At 42.2% G+C, this 16,925-nt stretch overlaps 1 protein-coding gene across 2 annotated transcripts; it reads right to left on the bottom strand.

Moving 5' to 3' along the window:
* Nucleotides 1-353: 353 nt before the first annotated feature.
* fam193a (family with sequence similarity 193 member A) lies at nt 354-16,274 on the bottom strand. 2 transcript variants are annotated; one of them, XM_063884460.1, is made up of 23 exons: nt 15,886-16,274; nt 14,469-14,543; nt 12,233-12,475; nt 9,940-10,115; nt 9,680-9,847; nt 8,957-9,203; nt 8,703-8,827; nt 8,446-8,593; nt 8,261-8,335; nt 8,088-8,162; nt 7,883-7,995; nt 7,174-7,416; nt 6,880-7,036; nt 6,550-6,696; nt 6,029-6,304; nt 5,477-5,699; nt 5,079-5,393; nt 4,288-4,570; nt 4,002-4,188; nt 3,327-3,566; nt 2,347-3,235; nt 1,692-1,773; nt 354-1,365 (listed from the first exon to the last, which is right to left on the bottom strand). In XM_063884460.1, exons 1-23 carry the CDS (start codon nt 16,105-16,107, stop codon nt 1,272-1,274), a joined length of 4,803 nt encoding a protein of 1,600 aa, XP_063740530.1. In that variant the 5' UTR covers nt 16,108-16,274; the 3' UTR covers nt 354-1,271. The 2 variants fall into 2 exon arrangements, with proteins under 2 accessions (XP_063740530.1, XP_063740529.1); XM_063884459.1 differs by having other exon boundaries at nt 5,031-5,393.
* Between the last annotated feature and the right edge of the window lie 651 nt (nt 16,275-16,925).

A 16,925-nucleotide genomic window follows, 5' to 3' on the forward strand; every position in this document is an offset into this window, starting at 1 on the left:
TCAACTTTAAGCATATTCCTTTACCTTGAAAACATTATGGTTAAAATCAGCCATTTTAAAAACAAATGTACGTTTTGAAGAGGTCTGTGGTTTTTAAAGATTAAACAAATGAGATGTTTCCCTGCGTTTCCCTTTTTCATTCTGTGCCAAGTTAAGCTGGTTTAACGGGCTGATGGCTTTAAAGGACAAATGAGAGTGGTATCTTTTAGTCTAACCCTACGCCAGAAGGGAAATTCACTTATTTCCCAGCACGTGAAGTTTAAAAAAAATGTTTGTGAAGTTTTGAGTGTTCATGCTCTTTTGTGGAATTTTCTACTGCATGTAGGAAATAAGATTTGACACAAGACGCATAATCCTGCCATACTACTGTATTCCATCTTTCAAAAAAGAAAGACAAGATTTAATATTACTTAACAATATGTTAAAAGTAGCCAGTTTGGCTTCAGTGTTAATACAATATACACTCTATAACAGATTGATAGTGTGAGTATTGTTCTTTTTCATTTTCATTCTGAAAGTATTCTGATACAAGCTGGCTACAGATCAAAAATAAAGAAAAACAAAAACTGTAACTGTTACACTTTTACTCAACAGTTTGTTAAACAGAACTTAAAAACCAAAAAAAGAACATTGTCAAGTATTACGCTTTCCTCCCTAATGTGAAATAGGGTGGAGGAGGGGCAGGGAGTGGAGACCAGCTGACCAAGCCCATTCCCTTGTCAATAGTGTGGATGAGATGCCGTGCTAGGAGCGGGAAACGATGGGATAGTAAGCCACAATATCTCAAATACAGCTTTTAATTCATTACATTTCTCTTTTTTATAGTTTCCATTGTCTCTTTTTTTAGGAAGGAAACCATCCAGACATAGTAAGCATCTTTTGACTACAGGTAAGCCAATATAAGAAAAAATAATTTCATACCATGGCTTTTTCAGTCAAGAGAAATGCCCAACTCAGACTTAAAGCACACAAGCACGCAAGGAAAATTAATCAGATGCAAAGTAGCATTTTGTGATTCTTTTTGTGTCATTTAATTTACTTTTTGTATCAGTTCTGCAGGTGGATCAGTCCGGATGAGTCTGTGTAGGAACCACACAGCGACAAGAACAAAGCAAGGCAGCGTGGGTGTGATTCGGGCACAGCGGGAGAGAAGTTCAGGGGGGACAACAGCTGAGTGGAGGTAAAGGGATGAGCAGGGGGGCGTGGGAACGTGTGGGTTGGTACAGCTGTTAAGGTACTGATTGTGTCCTGATAGTCACCCACTAACAGCCTCAGTGTGCAGCAAATGTAGCTTTCTTCAAACTAAAGTTTGACCAGTTGATGGAGAGTCGTTGGCGGGTCTGCCGGGCAGAATCCAAGCAAAACCTGCAGAGAAAAAAACAAGCATTAACCTTCTGAGGAGCAATACTATTTCAAATCTAAATGTTTAAAAAGATACCATGAAAACTTTAAGAGGCCTAATAAAAACACGATTTATTTTAAAGTATACAATTTTTATGATTTAAAAACTTACATAGTCTGTATCTATGTTTGCTTGCTAGCATATTGATGCATGTCTACCATACTGCTATTTAACTGGCAATCAGTACTTATAGCAAAGAAGAGATAGAAAAGTCAAGAACAGAATAGCTTCAAAACATTTCCTCAGTATTTGTAAAGTAGGTTTAGTTATTTCATTTGAATACATATACCTTTTGAAATATTCCACCTCTCTCTCTGTTTCATCCATTTCAGTGCTATCCAAGTCGATGTCTTTGGGCAAGAATACATCATCTGAAAAAAAAGAAACATGAATGTATGTTAATTGCTCCTATTTAAAACATATTTATTAGTAAGTGTATTATAAAATATGTATCTGAGAAAGCCATAGACAAACCATATCGTTTGCAATGTTTGGTTGTTATCAAAGGAGGAAATTCTACATATTCAATAAGTAGATTCTATGATAGTTGATAATATTATCTCTTCCCTGCCATAAGGTGTTCTTGTTGTTAGATCAACATCCCTTTTGGGCCCAGTTTCACCATGGCACCTTGTGAATGGAAAATACCTTTCATGCAGCCACGTTGTCAGAACTACTTTAAGAAACTCCCCGTACCTCCTGCTCAGGGCATGACCTAAAAGGCAGCAGCAATCTGCACAGATATACCACAGAATACCCAAGTGACCCGTGAGCAAATCTATCGGTTCCTGGTCAGAAATTCTGTTAGAGACACAGTTTGCATTTCCCTCACCTCGCATGATGTCTGCTATGTCAGCAGTAAAGCTGGTCATCAGCGGGATTAAGAAAAACACCACTGGACGTTACTACACGCCTACATCTTTGTGAACCACAATAATACTAACCTATTGAGGGGTTCGTCTTGTCCCCCTTCTTCTTCTTGTTCTTCTTGGTCTTGCCTTTGGGCTGGGGGGACTCTGCACTGGGAGGTTTGCCATTCTGCTGCTCCGAGGCTGGAGGGGGAGACGGGGAAGGGTTGGACACAGGTGGACTTCTCCGGTCTTCCTTTATTTGGGTCAGCGGTTGTTGTAGCTGCTGCTGCCTTTTCCCACTGTTGCTTCTGATATTACACCTGTCCTCCCTCCTTGGTTCAGTGTTTGGGAGAGGAGCCAGAGCCTCAGCAGGCCTGATCCGCGTTGCTTTGGTGTCTGTTGTAGTGGTGGGGGTGGGGGCGGTGCCATTAGCTAGCTTTGCTGCCACCTCTGAGCATTTGGGTAGCTCTGGAGCTTTCTTTACAGCAGGCTCACAGGTGGCCACTTTAGCCATCTGCCTGGCCTTTACTTTCCCATTGACCTCGAGTTGAGATGAAGGCGTGCCGATGTGGAGGAGGGCTTGACAGTTAGGGATGTTGGTCCCCCTCTCGCTCGTGTGTTTGGGGCTGTGCTGCGTGTTGGGCCGGGGTACGGGTTCAAATCTGGGCTCTTTCTGGTCAGGGAGGCGGATGAGGCTTTGAAGCAGTGACTGTGACTTTCCGTTCTGTAGGTTATCCAGGACGTTCTGAGCTGTCTGTTTGAGGGGCTGTGGGTTGTTTTGAGGGGGAGCAGTGTTTTCCTTTGCTTTCTCTTTCTTTTTCTTCTTGGCAGCGCGATGGTGCTGCAGCTCTTGCAGTCGGAGCAGTTCCTTTTGAAGCGCTGCCTCTTCCTCTTCCTGCCGCTGCCGCCGTTGCTGCTCCTCCAACATCTGCAGCTCCTCCCTTTCGCGGGCCTCTGCCTCCAGACGAGCCTTCTCTTCCATCTGCAGCAAAGAGAGACACCCTGTTAGCATTACCACACCTTTGACTAGACCATTTTTCAAGACTTCTGAACTAATAGGGAGGGCTGTTTACCTTCTTCTGTTTATGCCTGGCCCGTTTCGCTGCCTTCGAACTGGAGGCAGGTTTATTGTCGGCACTATTGATGAACTGCAATAGGTCCTCCACCCGCCTGTGGTCCTCCACTCCTGAATCTCGCTCTATCACTGGTTGCTGCTCTTCACGCTTGGGCTGCTCCTCCTTACGTTTAGTCAGACGCAAGCGCAGCTTCTCCCGCATCTCTGCATAGTTACGACTGGTAGGAGCAGCTGGGGGCTGGGGATAAAAAACAAGAGTGATCATTAAAGATGATATAAATACAATATTTAATTTGACCTATAAACTATAGTATGATTCACTATATCATAATGCTTTACTTTTTATTAAGTACATTAATATAGTTAGGACGCCAGTCATTATCTTCCCAGGTAATTCACCATTCATTCTGTTGCGGCCGTTTACATTGCAAATTCAAAACTTCCCGACTGGAATGGACCTCATTTAATTTTGTAGACAATAAATTAACCTTGGGGATTTTTATCTCTATAAAATAAATGTATTACACCTGTGCTTTGAACCAAAGCAAACCGTTTTTAAATGTTCTTCAAAAGAAATTCAAAAAAGTACCTACATTTGCATCCCCCCCCCAAAAACATGTAAATATGAGGTGACTATGCTAATTTCAGTGAGTAATAAATGTGTGCGTCTTACCCCGCCGTGCCCAAAGAACTCGCAGTAGCAGCAGTCACAGTACTTTCCTTCTTTCTGGTTTGTGGAGGTGGAGGTGGAGGAGCTATGCTCGGAGCAGCTGTCCTCGTCCTGACTCTCCTCCCCGTCGTACGGCTGGTGCTCATACGCCCCGTTCCCCTCACAGCGATGGCCTTCACAGTCGGGATCACTGAAAAGAACGAGAATTAAAACTGGTTCCTACATTTACATTTTTCCCAATCAGTCTCAGTCATTATGCTCATCATTAGGAGCCTACAGGAGGTCTCACCTGCAGACACTGGGCGGGGCACTGACAGGACCGTCTGCTGAGGAGGTTGGAGGCTCGGCGGGCGGCAGGCACAAACCCTGGTGGGCCTCCATGAAGTCTGGTGCTGGAGCGGCCATCTTTGGAAAGGGCTGGGAGCCCATTGTGGGAAGGTGTGTGGTGGGGGCTGGGGGCAGGGTGGGGCCAGAGAGTGGAGGGAGGGATGTCAGTCCTGCAGGGCAGCTTCTAGGGGGGGCTGGCGCGGGTTGCCTATGGTCCTCTTTACCTAGATTGTGAAATACATCATCTAGAGGAGACAAAGACGTGATGGTTGAGAGCATTGTTCAGTTCTTCCAGGTACCACATGGAGTTATTCACAAAGCACTTACACCTTACAATATTTAAAATTGACTATATATATTCCTTTAAAATGTAAATTAAATTACAGCCTTACAGTGAACATGTGGACAGTAAGCTAGGGCAAACATTTCCCCAAAACAGCCTAACCTCTGTTTAGCCAGTTCTCATATCTATACAATAATAGTTAAGGTTACCTTGTGCAAAAAAGTGAGGAACATTTTAAATTCAGTTTGACTTTAAGCTGGACTGTGAGTACATGTGTGTCTTTTACAAAAGTAGAAAATAATAATTGCTAAACATTTTCCCTCATAGGTTTACAATGGCCGTCACCCCCCCTGTAATAACTGCGGCCCACAATTGAATCATCATCATTGCAAACCTAACATTGCTCCTACCGCCTATTTTACCTAAAGAGTTGGGTCTTTTAGATGCTAGGTGGATGGGGGGGTTATTACTTGACTGGACAGTGGTGGCGGTGCAGGACACGGAGGATGTGGATGCGGAAGTGGCCATCACTACTCTGTTGGGCTCCATGAAGGCATCCTGGAAATTGTAGAGACACTTCTTCTTGGCGCCACTCTTCTTCTGCTGTTTGGCTTCTGAAGAGGAGCATGACGACGACGAGGATGACGATGAGGAGGATGACAAAGATGAGGAAGCGGAGCAAGAAGGGGGCAGAGGGGTGGGCAGCGAGAGTTGTTCCCCTTGGGGGCCGATAGAAGATGTTGGGGGGAGGGGAACGTCAGCGAGGGGTGGTCCAAGCATGTCACCTGTTTATACAAAATTCAAGTTATTATTTGAACTCTTTGACTTTGTTCTTATTGATTACCTTTACTGTGCCAGAGTGGCTCACCTGGCAGGGACTCGGGGAGCAGCACAGATGGATTCCAGCTCTTCATCACAGCAGCGTCCCACAGGTTCTCAAACTTGAGCGAGAGGCACTGCAGTGAGCTGTTCCAGTCGCCTGCTCCAGCTGCACCGCCAAAGCAGTTCTGGTAAACGTGATCCGGTAACGAAGGGCTGAAGGCCGGCTGCTTGGCTGCTGAGTGGTTGGATGTAGGGTTTGGGGGTAGAGGCTTAGAGACAGAAAAGACATGTTAAGTTACAAAAAAAGTGACACTAATTTGGGGTTATAAGAGACTAATATTAGCAGGTTTAAATGCACTTTAAGATGGCTTTGACTTGAGGTTTGGTTTAGTCTGACCCCTAGTGGCAGACAATTAAAATGTCAGTGGAACCAAGTGAAACTAAAATACAACTAAGCTTAGTATTGTTCCAGGAAACTTAAAAAATCCCCAGTGATAAGAAAATGAGTCGAATTTCCCTTAAAGGGACTCTCATAGCTACAATTCAACACACTCAAAATAAAAGTATGTCCGGCTACGGGATGTATGATAATCCTCACCTTGTGTGTGAGAGGAGGACTAGGGGGGTAGAGTGTCGGGTGCAGTAGGGGCCGGGAGAAGTTGTGAAGGGGCATGTGGCCGTGGATGTGGGGGTAGAGGTGGAGGGCAGGGTGGGCAGGGGGGGTCTTGCTGTCTGTGAAGAACTGGTGTCCGACAGTGGGAGGAGGTGCAGAGTGGAGCCGACTGGGGGGCAGGCATGAAGCGGGGCCCAGGGTGGAGGAGCTGGGATCCTGGTTGCACACGTGGCACTCGCAGGCATGCTGGACCTGCTCTACCTGAGGGTGGTACAAGCAAGTTAAAAACAATTTTATACAGGAGAATGTGATCCCCTTTCCGGCCCTAAAATGTTACCCATACTGCAACACAAACGCTCAATGTCTTGTGTCGGATGTGACTTCACTAGGACGATTTATCGTACGATTTTAAGAATTAAGGGAACATACTTTAAGGTCCTTACTGGGCATGTACCGAAGACCAAAGCAGTTATAAGAAAATAAAGCTTTTCAAAGTGTTACAGCACCTGTTGGTGGCTGTACGAGGGTGGAGGACTGTTGGTCTGCCCTGAGGAAAGTTCCTCCTGCTGCCCTCGGGGCTCTCCACCGACCTCGCCATCGACTTCCTCCTCATCACCCTCTGAAGAACTGCTGCTGCTGGTCATGCGAGGAGACTGAGATAAGGAAAAATAACGAACAAAGAATACAAAATCAGGAAATGAGTGAAGAACATTACTCAAAATATTTCCCCAAGCCCATTCATAATTAACTCTAGTTTCATCATCCAGAAACTTGTCAGGGAAATTCACAAATGATCTTATGCAATTCTCGATATAACACTACGGAACAAAACTCACGCCTGCTTTTAGTTCCACGTTTTCACATTCCCCGTTAAGGTCATTATGGAGGCCGTTCACAGCAGCGGTCACTACACTGTTGTCCTCATAACCACTCATAGGGTAGATGTCGGTGAACTTATTGGACAATGGAGGCACTTCATCATCATCACTGATACTAAAGACAGAAATGAGTAGTCAGGTTAAGGGAAAGCAACAAAGGGTGGAAAATATGAAGAGGTGCGCAATTATGATCGGATAAACCCATAAGTAAACTGTGCATGTATGATCTGTTACAGGCAACCAATGACTTACAAAGTGTTGGTATCCCCTTCAGGTAGCATGAGCCTTGGGTGCTGCTGGATGGTGATGGGAGAGCTGGAGTTGGAGCCGGACACGGAGCTGCCGGAGGAGAGGCTGGGGGGGTGCACCTCTGCCAGGTAGTCCCGTGGGGGCTCCCCCTGCAGGGGCAGCTTGATGTGGAGGTCCTCAGCGATAGGAGAGTCCATGATGCCACAGGTCAGGATGTGAGAGAGACTACAGTCGTCACACGTGCACCTGTTGGCCGGGGATGCAGATGAAATATTTATTGTAATAATTAGCAAAGCTTTATCTCATTATTCGATATGCCCTGAAGTATTCATAATGACATAAATAAGATAAAGGAGTTGAACTCATCCTGTAGAGTCAGATGTTTTGTTACAAGAAATATATTCAAATGTAATTATTCATAATACAATTATAAGGAGAGGAAAAAATAACACTGATTTAATTACAGATGCAACTATCCACGTAGAACACAAACACCAAAACTACAAATTCTCTCACTCACAAATTATTTAGCTTTTTTAACTCAAACCAATTGAAAGAAGATCATTACAAACATGATCATTTATTAAAAAGGGAAAATAAAAATACATTTTCTTTTATTATCAAAGTTTCAAATATGATTTAAATGTGTTGCGTTGGAAGAGACATGATCTCAGGCCAGAAAATGACTTGGCAGTGAATCGTTGAAACTCACCTTCTTCTGTAATTGCAGTTGGGGCAGTCTGGAATACTGAGACGAGATGAGAGCATCCTCATCGTGTCTGTGAAGTTGTTTTCGCCAGTGGGAGACTTCTTACTGTTAGGTAACTATAAAGAAAACACATTTTAAAAACTCCTCTGGAGTGCAAAAATGCACCTTTTAAAATCTGCCATGATAGCTTTTTACTCTTGTTGTGTACCTGTTCTTCTATAAATCTTCTCTGCTTAAAGAACTCCCAGTCCTCCTTCAGCATTCGCTGCTTAGTCTTCAATGTCTGGGAATAGGCAGATAATTAGTTCCAAAATAAATTAAATACATTTTTGAAGATATAAAAATGTGACTGTGTTCAGATACAGTTTTAAAGCCTCTTACGTTTTTGCTAATCAAGGACTTGTGTGGCTCTGTTCTTTGGTTGGTAAGACTCTGACCCTCCACCTTAAATAGCAGCTGCAAAAAAGTCACACGAACAGCTTTAGTCCCGGCATATTGATAGATTAACAGTGTAGAAAAGGGGTGTCATTTCCTATATCACATTTGTTTGTCATCGATATGTATACCTGTTCATCTACGTAGTCATCAATCCTCTTCTCACACTCCTGCCAATCAGTAGCCACCGAAGCCATCTCCTGCTGCAGCCGATGGTAGCTTTCTAACAAGGTCCTGTACATGTCTTCATTGTATGAGTCATGGGAGGCTGTGCCATGTCTACAAAAAAACAGATGCAGAATAATCATCAGAGACACTTGTATGGTTTAAGAAAGAGATTTTCAACTTCTGAGTCAAGAGTTGTATATTTAGTAAAACTATTCCTTACTTCAGCTGTGCAACCAGTGCCGGTAAACTGCTGTGCAAGATGGGTTCAGAGAACACCAGATTCTCAAAAAGGTGCTTGTTGTGCAGCTCCCACGTCACTTGGAATTTCTGAAGGTGCTCATTTTCCTGAGTAAAAAGGGGTTCCGAATAATGGTTAAAGCAAAGACATTAAAACAGGCTTTGAATTGTGATTTAGGTCGCTAGCAGGACAGCCAACACATCTCTGTGGCTCTGGCAGCAATCAAGTAAACTGACCAGGGTGAGCAGGAAGCTGCTGATGGTGCGTGCAGCTTGACAGAGGGCATGGTACTCCTCCATCAGCAGGGAGATGAACTGGTAGGCCTGAAGAGGACCCAGGGCTGCAGCCACGTTCCCCGCTGGTCCTGTAGTCTTGGGTCCCGAAGATAGGTGTTTCAGTAGCCGCACCTTCATTTCCAAGACGTATTCACGTGCCTGCTGCTCCAACCGTTGATACAGCTGGTACGGGTCCTTCTCACAGAGTCTACAGGAGGAAAATTAAGGGATTTATCTTGGTCAATGGTAATAGATAGTTCCCCTGGAGCACATTTTCAAGGGGTTTTGATTATATGCTTGATTAAGATATGTGGTTAATACCAAAAAAGTAATTCCTGCAGCAACATATTGAGACTGGAAAGTTTGCCATAAAATATCCAACCAAGAAAGCATTTTCCTTTCTTAATTACACCCCTGTTGTAAAGTTTTAAATGGTTCCTTCAGTGAGTCATTAGACAGCCGAAAGTCCAGTTTCAACAGGAAATACATGACATTAAGGAAGAAGAGGCAATTTCATGGGGCTTTTAATCTGACCAATTATAGAAGTTTCATCTGGTTGACATCATTCCTTTCTGTCAGGCCTGATATTTTTAACAGAGGCTTTTCTTCCTGCACCCACAGTTCAACAGAGACACCTAGTGGACAAACACCAGGGAAGACAGAAATTAGACGCAGTAGTTTTACCTATCCACCAGCTCCTTCATGCCCTCCTTGTCTCTCTCTAGGGGCTGGTCATGGTCATCTGCTAACGGTGTTCCTGTCTGACGGTAGATACAGCGCACCAAGTATCGAACCTCCGACCAGTGGTTCTGTAGCTGCTGCGACTCCCTCTCTGATTCAGCCGAAATCTCCCTGTTATCCAGAACATAATGTCATTAAGATCACTACAAAGATGAAACAATATAATAGGAATAAATGTACTTCAGTAGTCTCTCTGAACTGACCGTCTCTCATTGCAGGCTTCACAGCTGCACACTGTATCAGCAGGCATGGGTGCGGTGAGGTCCGGGGCAGGGAGCATGGGTAGTGTAGGCACAGCAGTGGTCAGTCTGTCCCCCGTGGCTGCCTCCTGGCCCAGGCTACCGTTACCCACAGGCATGTGCAAAAGGAAGTCCTGGCTCTGTGGGAAATATAATGAACAGCACAATAAGATGCAGAACAATTGTATACTTTCCTTAATAATGCAGTGAGTAATGTGTTGCAGTAAATAAGCATCAAGTGTTTGTTGAATCAAAAATATTGACTTGTGTTGCTGCATCATATTTTGATGTCTAAAGTCCAAAACATGATGCAACAACACAACGTATGACAAGAACATATCTAGAACTATAAACTACAAAAAGAGGTGTTAAATAATATATTTAGTTTAGTTCTTGAACAAAGCCCATCTATATGTAGCTTGAACTTTGGGCTGTGATATTCTGGACATACATGCTGATACACCCCTACAATAACTATTCATCTTATTCACTGTTGCAGGTACAAGGCCAAGAAAGAAGCATGCTATGAGCCGGCAATAAAAGAAGTCCAAGTACAGTAGCTGGGATCAGCCAAACCAAGGACCAAGTCGTAAGCCCGGTGGAGAAATCATTATACGGACACAACATCGGAAAATTTCCCCTCTGTGGGACGATGAAAGGTATTCTGATTCTGATCCCATGGGGTGAGTGTATCTTACCTAAATAAAATGTCTGAGTTTTGAGGTTCGAGGTCAGCAACTAAGCTGAAAGCCTTGCTGGTTTCCTGATCTAAACATTGCCAAGCGGTTGGAGATATAACTATGTGCTACATTTCTGTTCAATCAAACTTTATGCAGCCACTTCACAGTTAAAGTTTTCCAGTGGTTTGGCTCTGCTTACGACAGGGACTTGATATTCAGAGTCAGCATAATATTCCACTGCTGTAAGGATGCCGTGGAACAAAACATTATGAGGAAAACAAACCCGAGTGAGGGCCAAGGCAACCACAATAAGGAAAACAAAACCCCCTGATACACCTGACAAATCAACTTTAATGAACCAGCTCGACAATGCAACAGTTATAAACACTTGAGGTACTCCATAAGATTTAAGTTATACTACTTTGACACGGGTTAAATATTGGCTTACATTTGTGAACACTTGAATCACAAAGCCATAAAACCAGGAGAAAGAAGACAGTGTGTTTCAGAGCTCATGTTTCAGAGTACTGAATATGTACTACAAAATATCCAATACCCAGAGAAATGACATATTGTTAACGATAGCCCACACAAACCAAACTGTAGCTAAAACAGAGTATGTAATGAACAGTAATGAATACAGATTTCAGCTTCAATTCAAAATAAAAATATATTTCCTCGAGTCTACACAACAAAAATCTAATTTCCCCGCCCAGTCTATCAAATTCATCCAACTAGAAATGCAAAGAAATTGCACAAAAAAGGGGCGTTACATTTTTAAATTCAGGTTATAGTAGAGTTGTAAATAGTGAACGGTTATAATAATTACAATAACAAATCACACCCTTGTTAACCCAACCCGGAGGATAAAAAGTGGTTTTGTATTCCAGTTTCTTTTTTAAAAGCTTTGTTGAATCACAAGATGTTTTTACCTCTACATTGGTGTTGTCTTCATGAGGACGCAAGCTAAGCACATAGCCAGGCGCTCTGACATAAAGGAGCTCTTTATATGAAGAGACATTAGTCTCAGACATCATGGCATTTATACTGCAGAGGCCTGGGAGTATACTTACAGTCAAGCAATAAAGTGTAAATCAAATCCAACATTTAGAGTATGTGTAAAGAACATCTGGAAGATAGGATTACACATATTGAAAAGAAGCAATATAATTAAAGTATAAATAAAGAACATACTAAAAGTTTTAATCCACTGCCTTTTCTTTTGCTTTTAGAACTTGACATCATTTGCTCAGTGTTGACCTAGAAACCTTTATCTCGCTATGATTTAAAGCGAAGCCAAGCCAATATGTGAATTGATAGTATTTCCTTCATAACATTTGTTTTTACAGAAACAGCTGTTGCTTCTGGTTGCTCCGCTTTTCTGGCAAAGAAATGGATGTGAACACTAGAGCTACACCCTCCAGTGAAAGACTGACCGCAGCTGTGTGAGTTTAACTGCAGATACAGTACATGGCATCTGTGCAGAGACAGATATTTGGAAGCTGAACCGGAGGACCATCCTTTCTTTCACACCTTCCCCACAGACTTTTTTTGAAAAGAGCAAACGGTATCCTTACCCCCAACGATTGCTCCAGAGCAGTGTGCCGGTCTTCCTTCTCCACCGTGCGCCTGCAATCGGAGCACACCCACAGAGGCAGCTGGAGGGCACTAGGTGTTTTATTGGGCTGAGCCGTTCCGTTCTGGCCCAGGATCCCCGCCTCTGAAGGCACCACACTGTCTTTCCGCTCACACCGGCATAAGAGGCAGCGATCGCCGGCCGTGTATGGAGCCCGCTGGTTCAAGCCGAACGTGAATGGGGTCTGAGGTGAGCATGTTGGTAGGAGGAAGAAGAGAGAAACATATCGTAAGACACTTTAGCGTTTGCAAAAAACAATTAGGGCTGGACGATAATTTGATACGATTATTTATCATTTCTCAATGTAATCATATCAAAAAGATATCGCGATACACATCACGTCTCCGAAAATCTGATCTAACTCAGTTCAATCAAACTTTTGTTTTGTCGGATTCATCTGTATTTTAGTGCATGCAGGTAAATATACTCAGTTCAGACCTGGGGAAAAATGTTTATTTATTCACTATAAAAGACTTAAAACTTTTCTCAGTTAAGATCTGAGTTAGACGAGGAAAAAGCTAGTGAATTCAGATTGGAGTTTAAATACAGCTTACCATGTGGTTATATGGACTATTTATGCATTGAATTACCAGAAAACGTGATTTTTACTGCAGTCTACATTATCAGTATATGGAATGCCCTATATTGGTGAAGATTTTCTATCTAATTTCTTAATATAAACACAACGGGCTTTGTGACCGAAAATGTGAATAATTCAGTGTTCGATTCCTACACTGAAATACAATGGAATGTTTCAGATATTTTTTTTATAAGAAACGTAATAAACATCAAACCATGTCAATCGATATGGACTGTCAAACTAAAGTCTTCCCCTGAAAATGATGTGCAATTTGAAAGAAACAGGCTCCAGATGGACATTCTGCTAAATCAAGGCAGATCCACCTTTATTCCTCTGCAAGCTATTCCACTCTGGGAACACCAGCTGTCTAAATTGCCCCCCTGCACTCCATTAAAACAGTGGAACCTTTTCTTAATGTGCAGCCTTGTCCCTGAGCAAACCACAGAGTGGCACATACACATAATTAGAAGCCAGGAGTTTCAATTAATGATCTTCACATTGCTGATGTTTGACAGAAGGCAAAATGTCTAAAAGGGATTTGAAAAAGAAGGTGGCTTTAGATCTGTTTAGGCAACATTTTATATGCGATGCTTTAGTTCCCATGAGACTCTGATCTTGTGGGTGCTGTGAGTAACTCAAGTTAATTCAATCCTGCAGCAATGATCGTTTCTGACTTCATTAAAAAGGCGAGCAGAAAAGCAATGTTTTTTTGTTGGTGAACGGCAAAGGTTAGGGGCGTAACAACTGAAATAGACACGTTTGATTCAATACAATATTATTGTATAACAATCAAATACATTTTTTGCCTAACCTAGAACAAGTATTTTGTCAGCATACAATAGGTAGTGTTTACAACATAACAAAAACATGAAGTAGCAAAGTTAACAGCCAAATTACATATTTTAAAACAGCATAGGGTGAATAACGTGATTTATTGTGTGCTGAAAAAAACCTCTCGTTCTTAACAATACACAAAACACCTCTATCTAGCACTACTGATAACTTACCACTTTCAGGTAAACACAACAACATTTTATAACATGTTTAGTTATGCTTATGTTCATTTATTTTTTTTTAACAGTGTACAGATTTAAATAAATTTCACTGCACAAGATCTTCTTAACAGAACCATAAAAAGTTTGGATTAGGCCACTTTTTCATTGTGGAAAATAATGCGATGACAGACAATTTATATATGGCTAAAAGCTAACAGAAAGCTGCATTTGAGTCATCGGCATTATGACACTGCTTTTAAAAAAGTGCTGCAGAGACTAGAATTACTGTTATAATTGATCACTTAGAGTAGACAGTACAAGGATGTGTTGCGTGAATACAGATGTTGGAGCGTCTTCTTTTTGTCAGTTGTGGCAGAGCGCTCAACTGGGTTCGGAGTCCATCAGAATTGAATGTGTGTATGCTATTTGTGACAGTTGTCTCTCTGGATGTTTTACATTATATTAGTAGAGACAAATGAAAAACCATATCAGCCATTATGTAGTGCGTTTCCAAATGTCAGTCCTGGCATGAAGGCGTAAATTACGTGTGAAACATGGTACATGGCTCCAGTGGCTTGAGTTTTTTACACCCGTAAAATTACCTGAAGGACCCCGGAGAAGTCAGCATTCACTGGTCCTTCTGTAAACTGTGGTGTAACACTGCTGTTTACTTTGACCTGAGGGATACAAACAACTTAATTAGAGATATAATAATTACTTCTACTGACTAAATTGCTTTGTGAATGACAACATCACACATTACAATAACCGAGTTGTGAAGTAGGAGTACATAGGTTATGCACATCGGAGGCAGAAGGACCGTTAATATAGTCAGGCAGTCAAAAACGTATATATATATATAAACTGTGAATTCATTTATGAAGACAAAAAAATGGTGTGTGACTACAATGTTTCCATTTTTTTTGTTGTATATATCATGAAGCACTTCTTAGGACATTAATGTCTTATGATGAAAAGTGTAAGATAATGTTATGATGTGGAAGAATTGTTTGGAGGGGGGAGGCACAACATACAAGGAAGGAGACAGAGGGTACCTGTTAGGCTTGCTGTTAGTGCATGTTTCATAAACACTTATCAGATCAGTACTGAAACACATTGTTTACCTTTATAGTTCCAACATTACATATATTACAGACAGAAACATAAAGAAGATAGGGTTGACTGCCATGCAGAATGATTAAAGTTATAGGCTACTTGTGTGATTTGTGACTCACAAAAACTAAACAACTGACGTTTGAACTGACAGAGTGTAAACTGAGAGTAAATATTAAACATGGGCCAGTTAGACAGAAACCAGCTAACACCTTATGGTATCAATGGTTATGGTTTTAGTGATAACCTTTGAGCAAATGGTGTATAACTGCGCTTTGGTAAACTGGACTTAGTTAGTTGATTCAGCTTACTATATGGAAATAATAACCATGTTAAAACTTCTAATAAGCAGGTAAAGTGTAAGGTCAGCTTGTAGAAACACATCGAGGCCCGCCGGGGCTTGGGTTGTTGGTACACTTCACTGTTAGCATTAGCTAGCATTAATGTTTATATGTGTTATAGCAGCCTATGCTCCAGCCGTGTTGAAACCTATTCTGCTCGGGGATAATCTTGGTTTGGCCAATGTAATCTCCACCTACTTGGACTGTATTAGCTCAAAAATAATGCTTCATGGTGTTTAAGTTGTTGTCGATTCAGCTACGGTCTCTCAACTTGAGCTAAGGATGGCAGTCGCAGCGTTCGGCCAAGACCCAAGTGCCCTAATGTTTACGACAGTTTATTGCATTACAATAGGGCCAGTTCAACCACACAGCCATTCACAAAGCATAACAACAAGCCTGAGCGGTAATTAGGCCAGTTAATTTCAAGCTACATAGGTCAACGTTAGTTAGCTAGCTGCCTTCTTCGCATCAGTGTTGGGCCCAAATCAGATGTGTGTCGTTGATAACGCTGCTAGCTAGTCGCCCGGTTTGACATCCACTGGGTTACATTGCGTGACACTCTTACCTCTCCGTTTATGCCCGTGATGGAGCCAATATTCCCGCTGCCTGTGGTGCCAGGTGTTAGAAAGCTGACCACCGAGGCAGGTGTTGATGTTCCCGCACAGCCAAGGGCCGAGGCAACCCCGGCCTTGCCACTGCTGGTGTTGCAGACAGCACTGCAACTACTGCCACCGCCCCGCTTGTTCTTCCTGCGTTTAGCCCCTCGTTTAGCATCGGTTGGACTCATTTTTGTCCACAGAAGAAGCGAGACAACTTGCCGTCCACACTTGGCAGGGTCTCGAGTGGAATGCCAGGCGCAATCACTCGGGTATTAATCCGGGATAGCGATTTAGAGACTCCCAAAACGACAGATACTCAGTTCCATCTAAGTGCAAGCCGACTTCATATATTCCAATATGGCCTCTAGCTGGACTGCCTCAACCAGGGTGCTTGCGTTGCAGCGCAGCTTTGCGTCTCCCCTCCCGGGGCTTATGGGAAATTGAGTTTGTTGGGTAAAATCGCATCGTAGCAAAGAATCAAGTTACAGTAAAAGTCGTGGATGAAGCTGATATAAAAATTAAAGATGAACAATTGACCAGAATACTATTTTGCTCATTGTCGTGATTTCACCTTAAATACTCATGTGAACAATATCTTGTTCTTTTTAATATTGTAAACCCCCCACAATCCATTAAACGTGTTGCACATTTCTGCACCACACTACATCTTTTTAAATCCACACAGCTCTTCCTTTTGACTATATAATTTGAATATATTATATTATTCGTCATGTTTTATTTTTATTTTTACTGTACACAGTTTATTACATATTTATAATTTGTGTAAATGTTGTTTTTATTTTTTATGTGTTACAATACTTTAAAACATGTTTTTTTTTAATAGCTTTTTTCAAAAACTATTTCTGTGTCTTTGAATGCACCATTTACACCAAAGCAAACTTACTTGGCAATAAAACCGATTCCGAGTCTGATTAAATGAACTTATTTTAGACCTTTGAAAACTGCAAGCAGCGTGTTTCAACAGCAGGGGGAGAGCGCATGCTGC

The sequence above is a fragment of the Eleginops maclovinus genome, chromosome 5, assembly GCF_036324505.1.
Source record: "Eleginops maclovinus isolate JMC-PN-2008 ecotype Puerto Natales chromosome 5, JC_Emac_rtc_rv5, whole genome shotgun sequence".
NCBI lineage: Eukaryota > Metazoa > Chordata > Actinopteri > Perciformes > Eleginopidae > Eleginops > Eleginops maclovinus.

Bases quoted from the DNA above. Each gene is read 5' to 3' on its own strand.
- fam193a (XM_063884459.1), bottom strand. From the start codon at position 16,107: ATGAGTCCAACCGATGCTAAACGAGGGGCTAAACGCAGGAAGAACAAG. The intron at 5,394-5,476 runs GTGAGCCACTCT...TTGTATAAACAG, and splicing joins GCTCCCCGAGTCCCTGCCAG to GTGACATGCTTGGACCACCC. The intron at 1,366-1,691 runs GTATATGTATTC...TTTTCTCTGCAG, and splicing joins GAGGTGGAATATTTCAAAAG to GTTTTGCTTGGATTCTGCCC.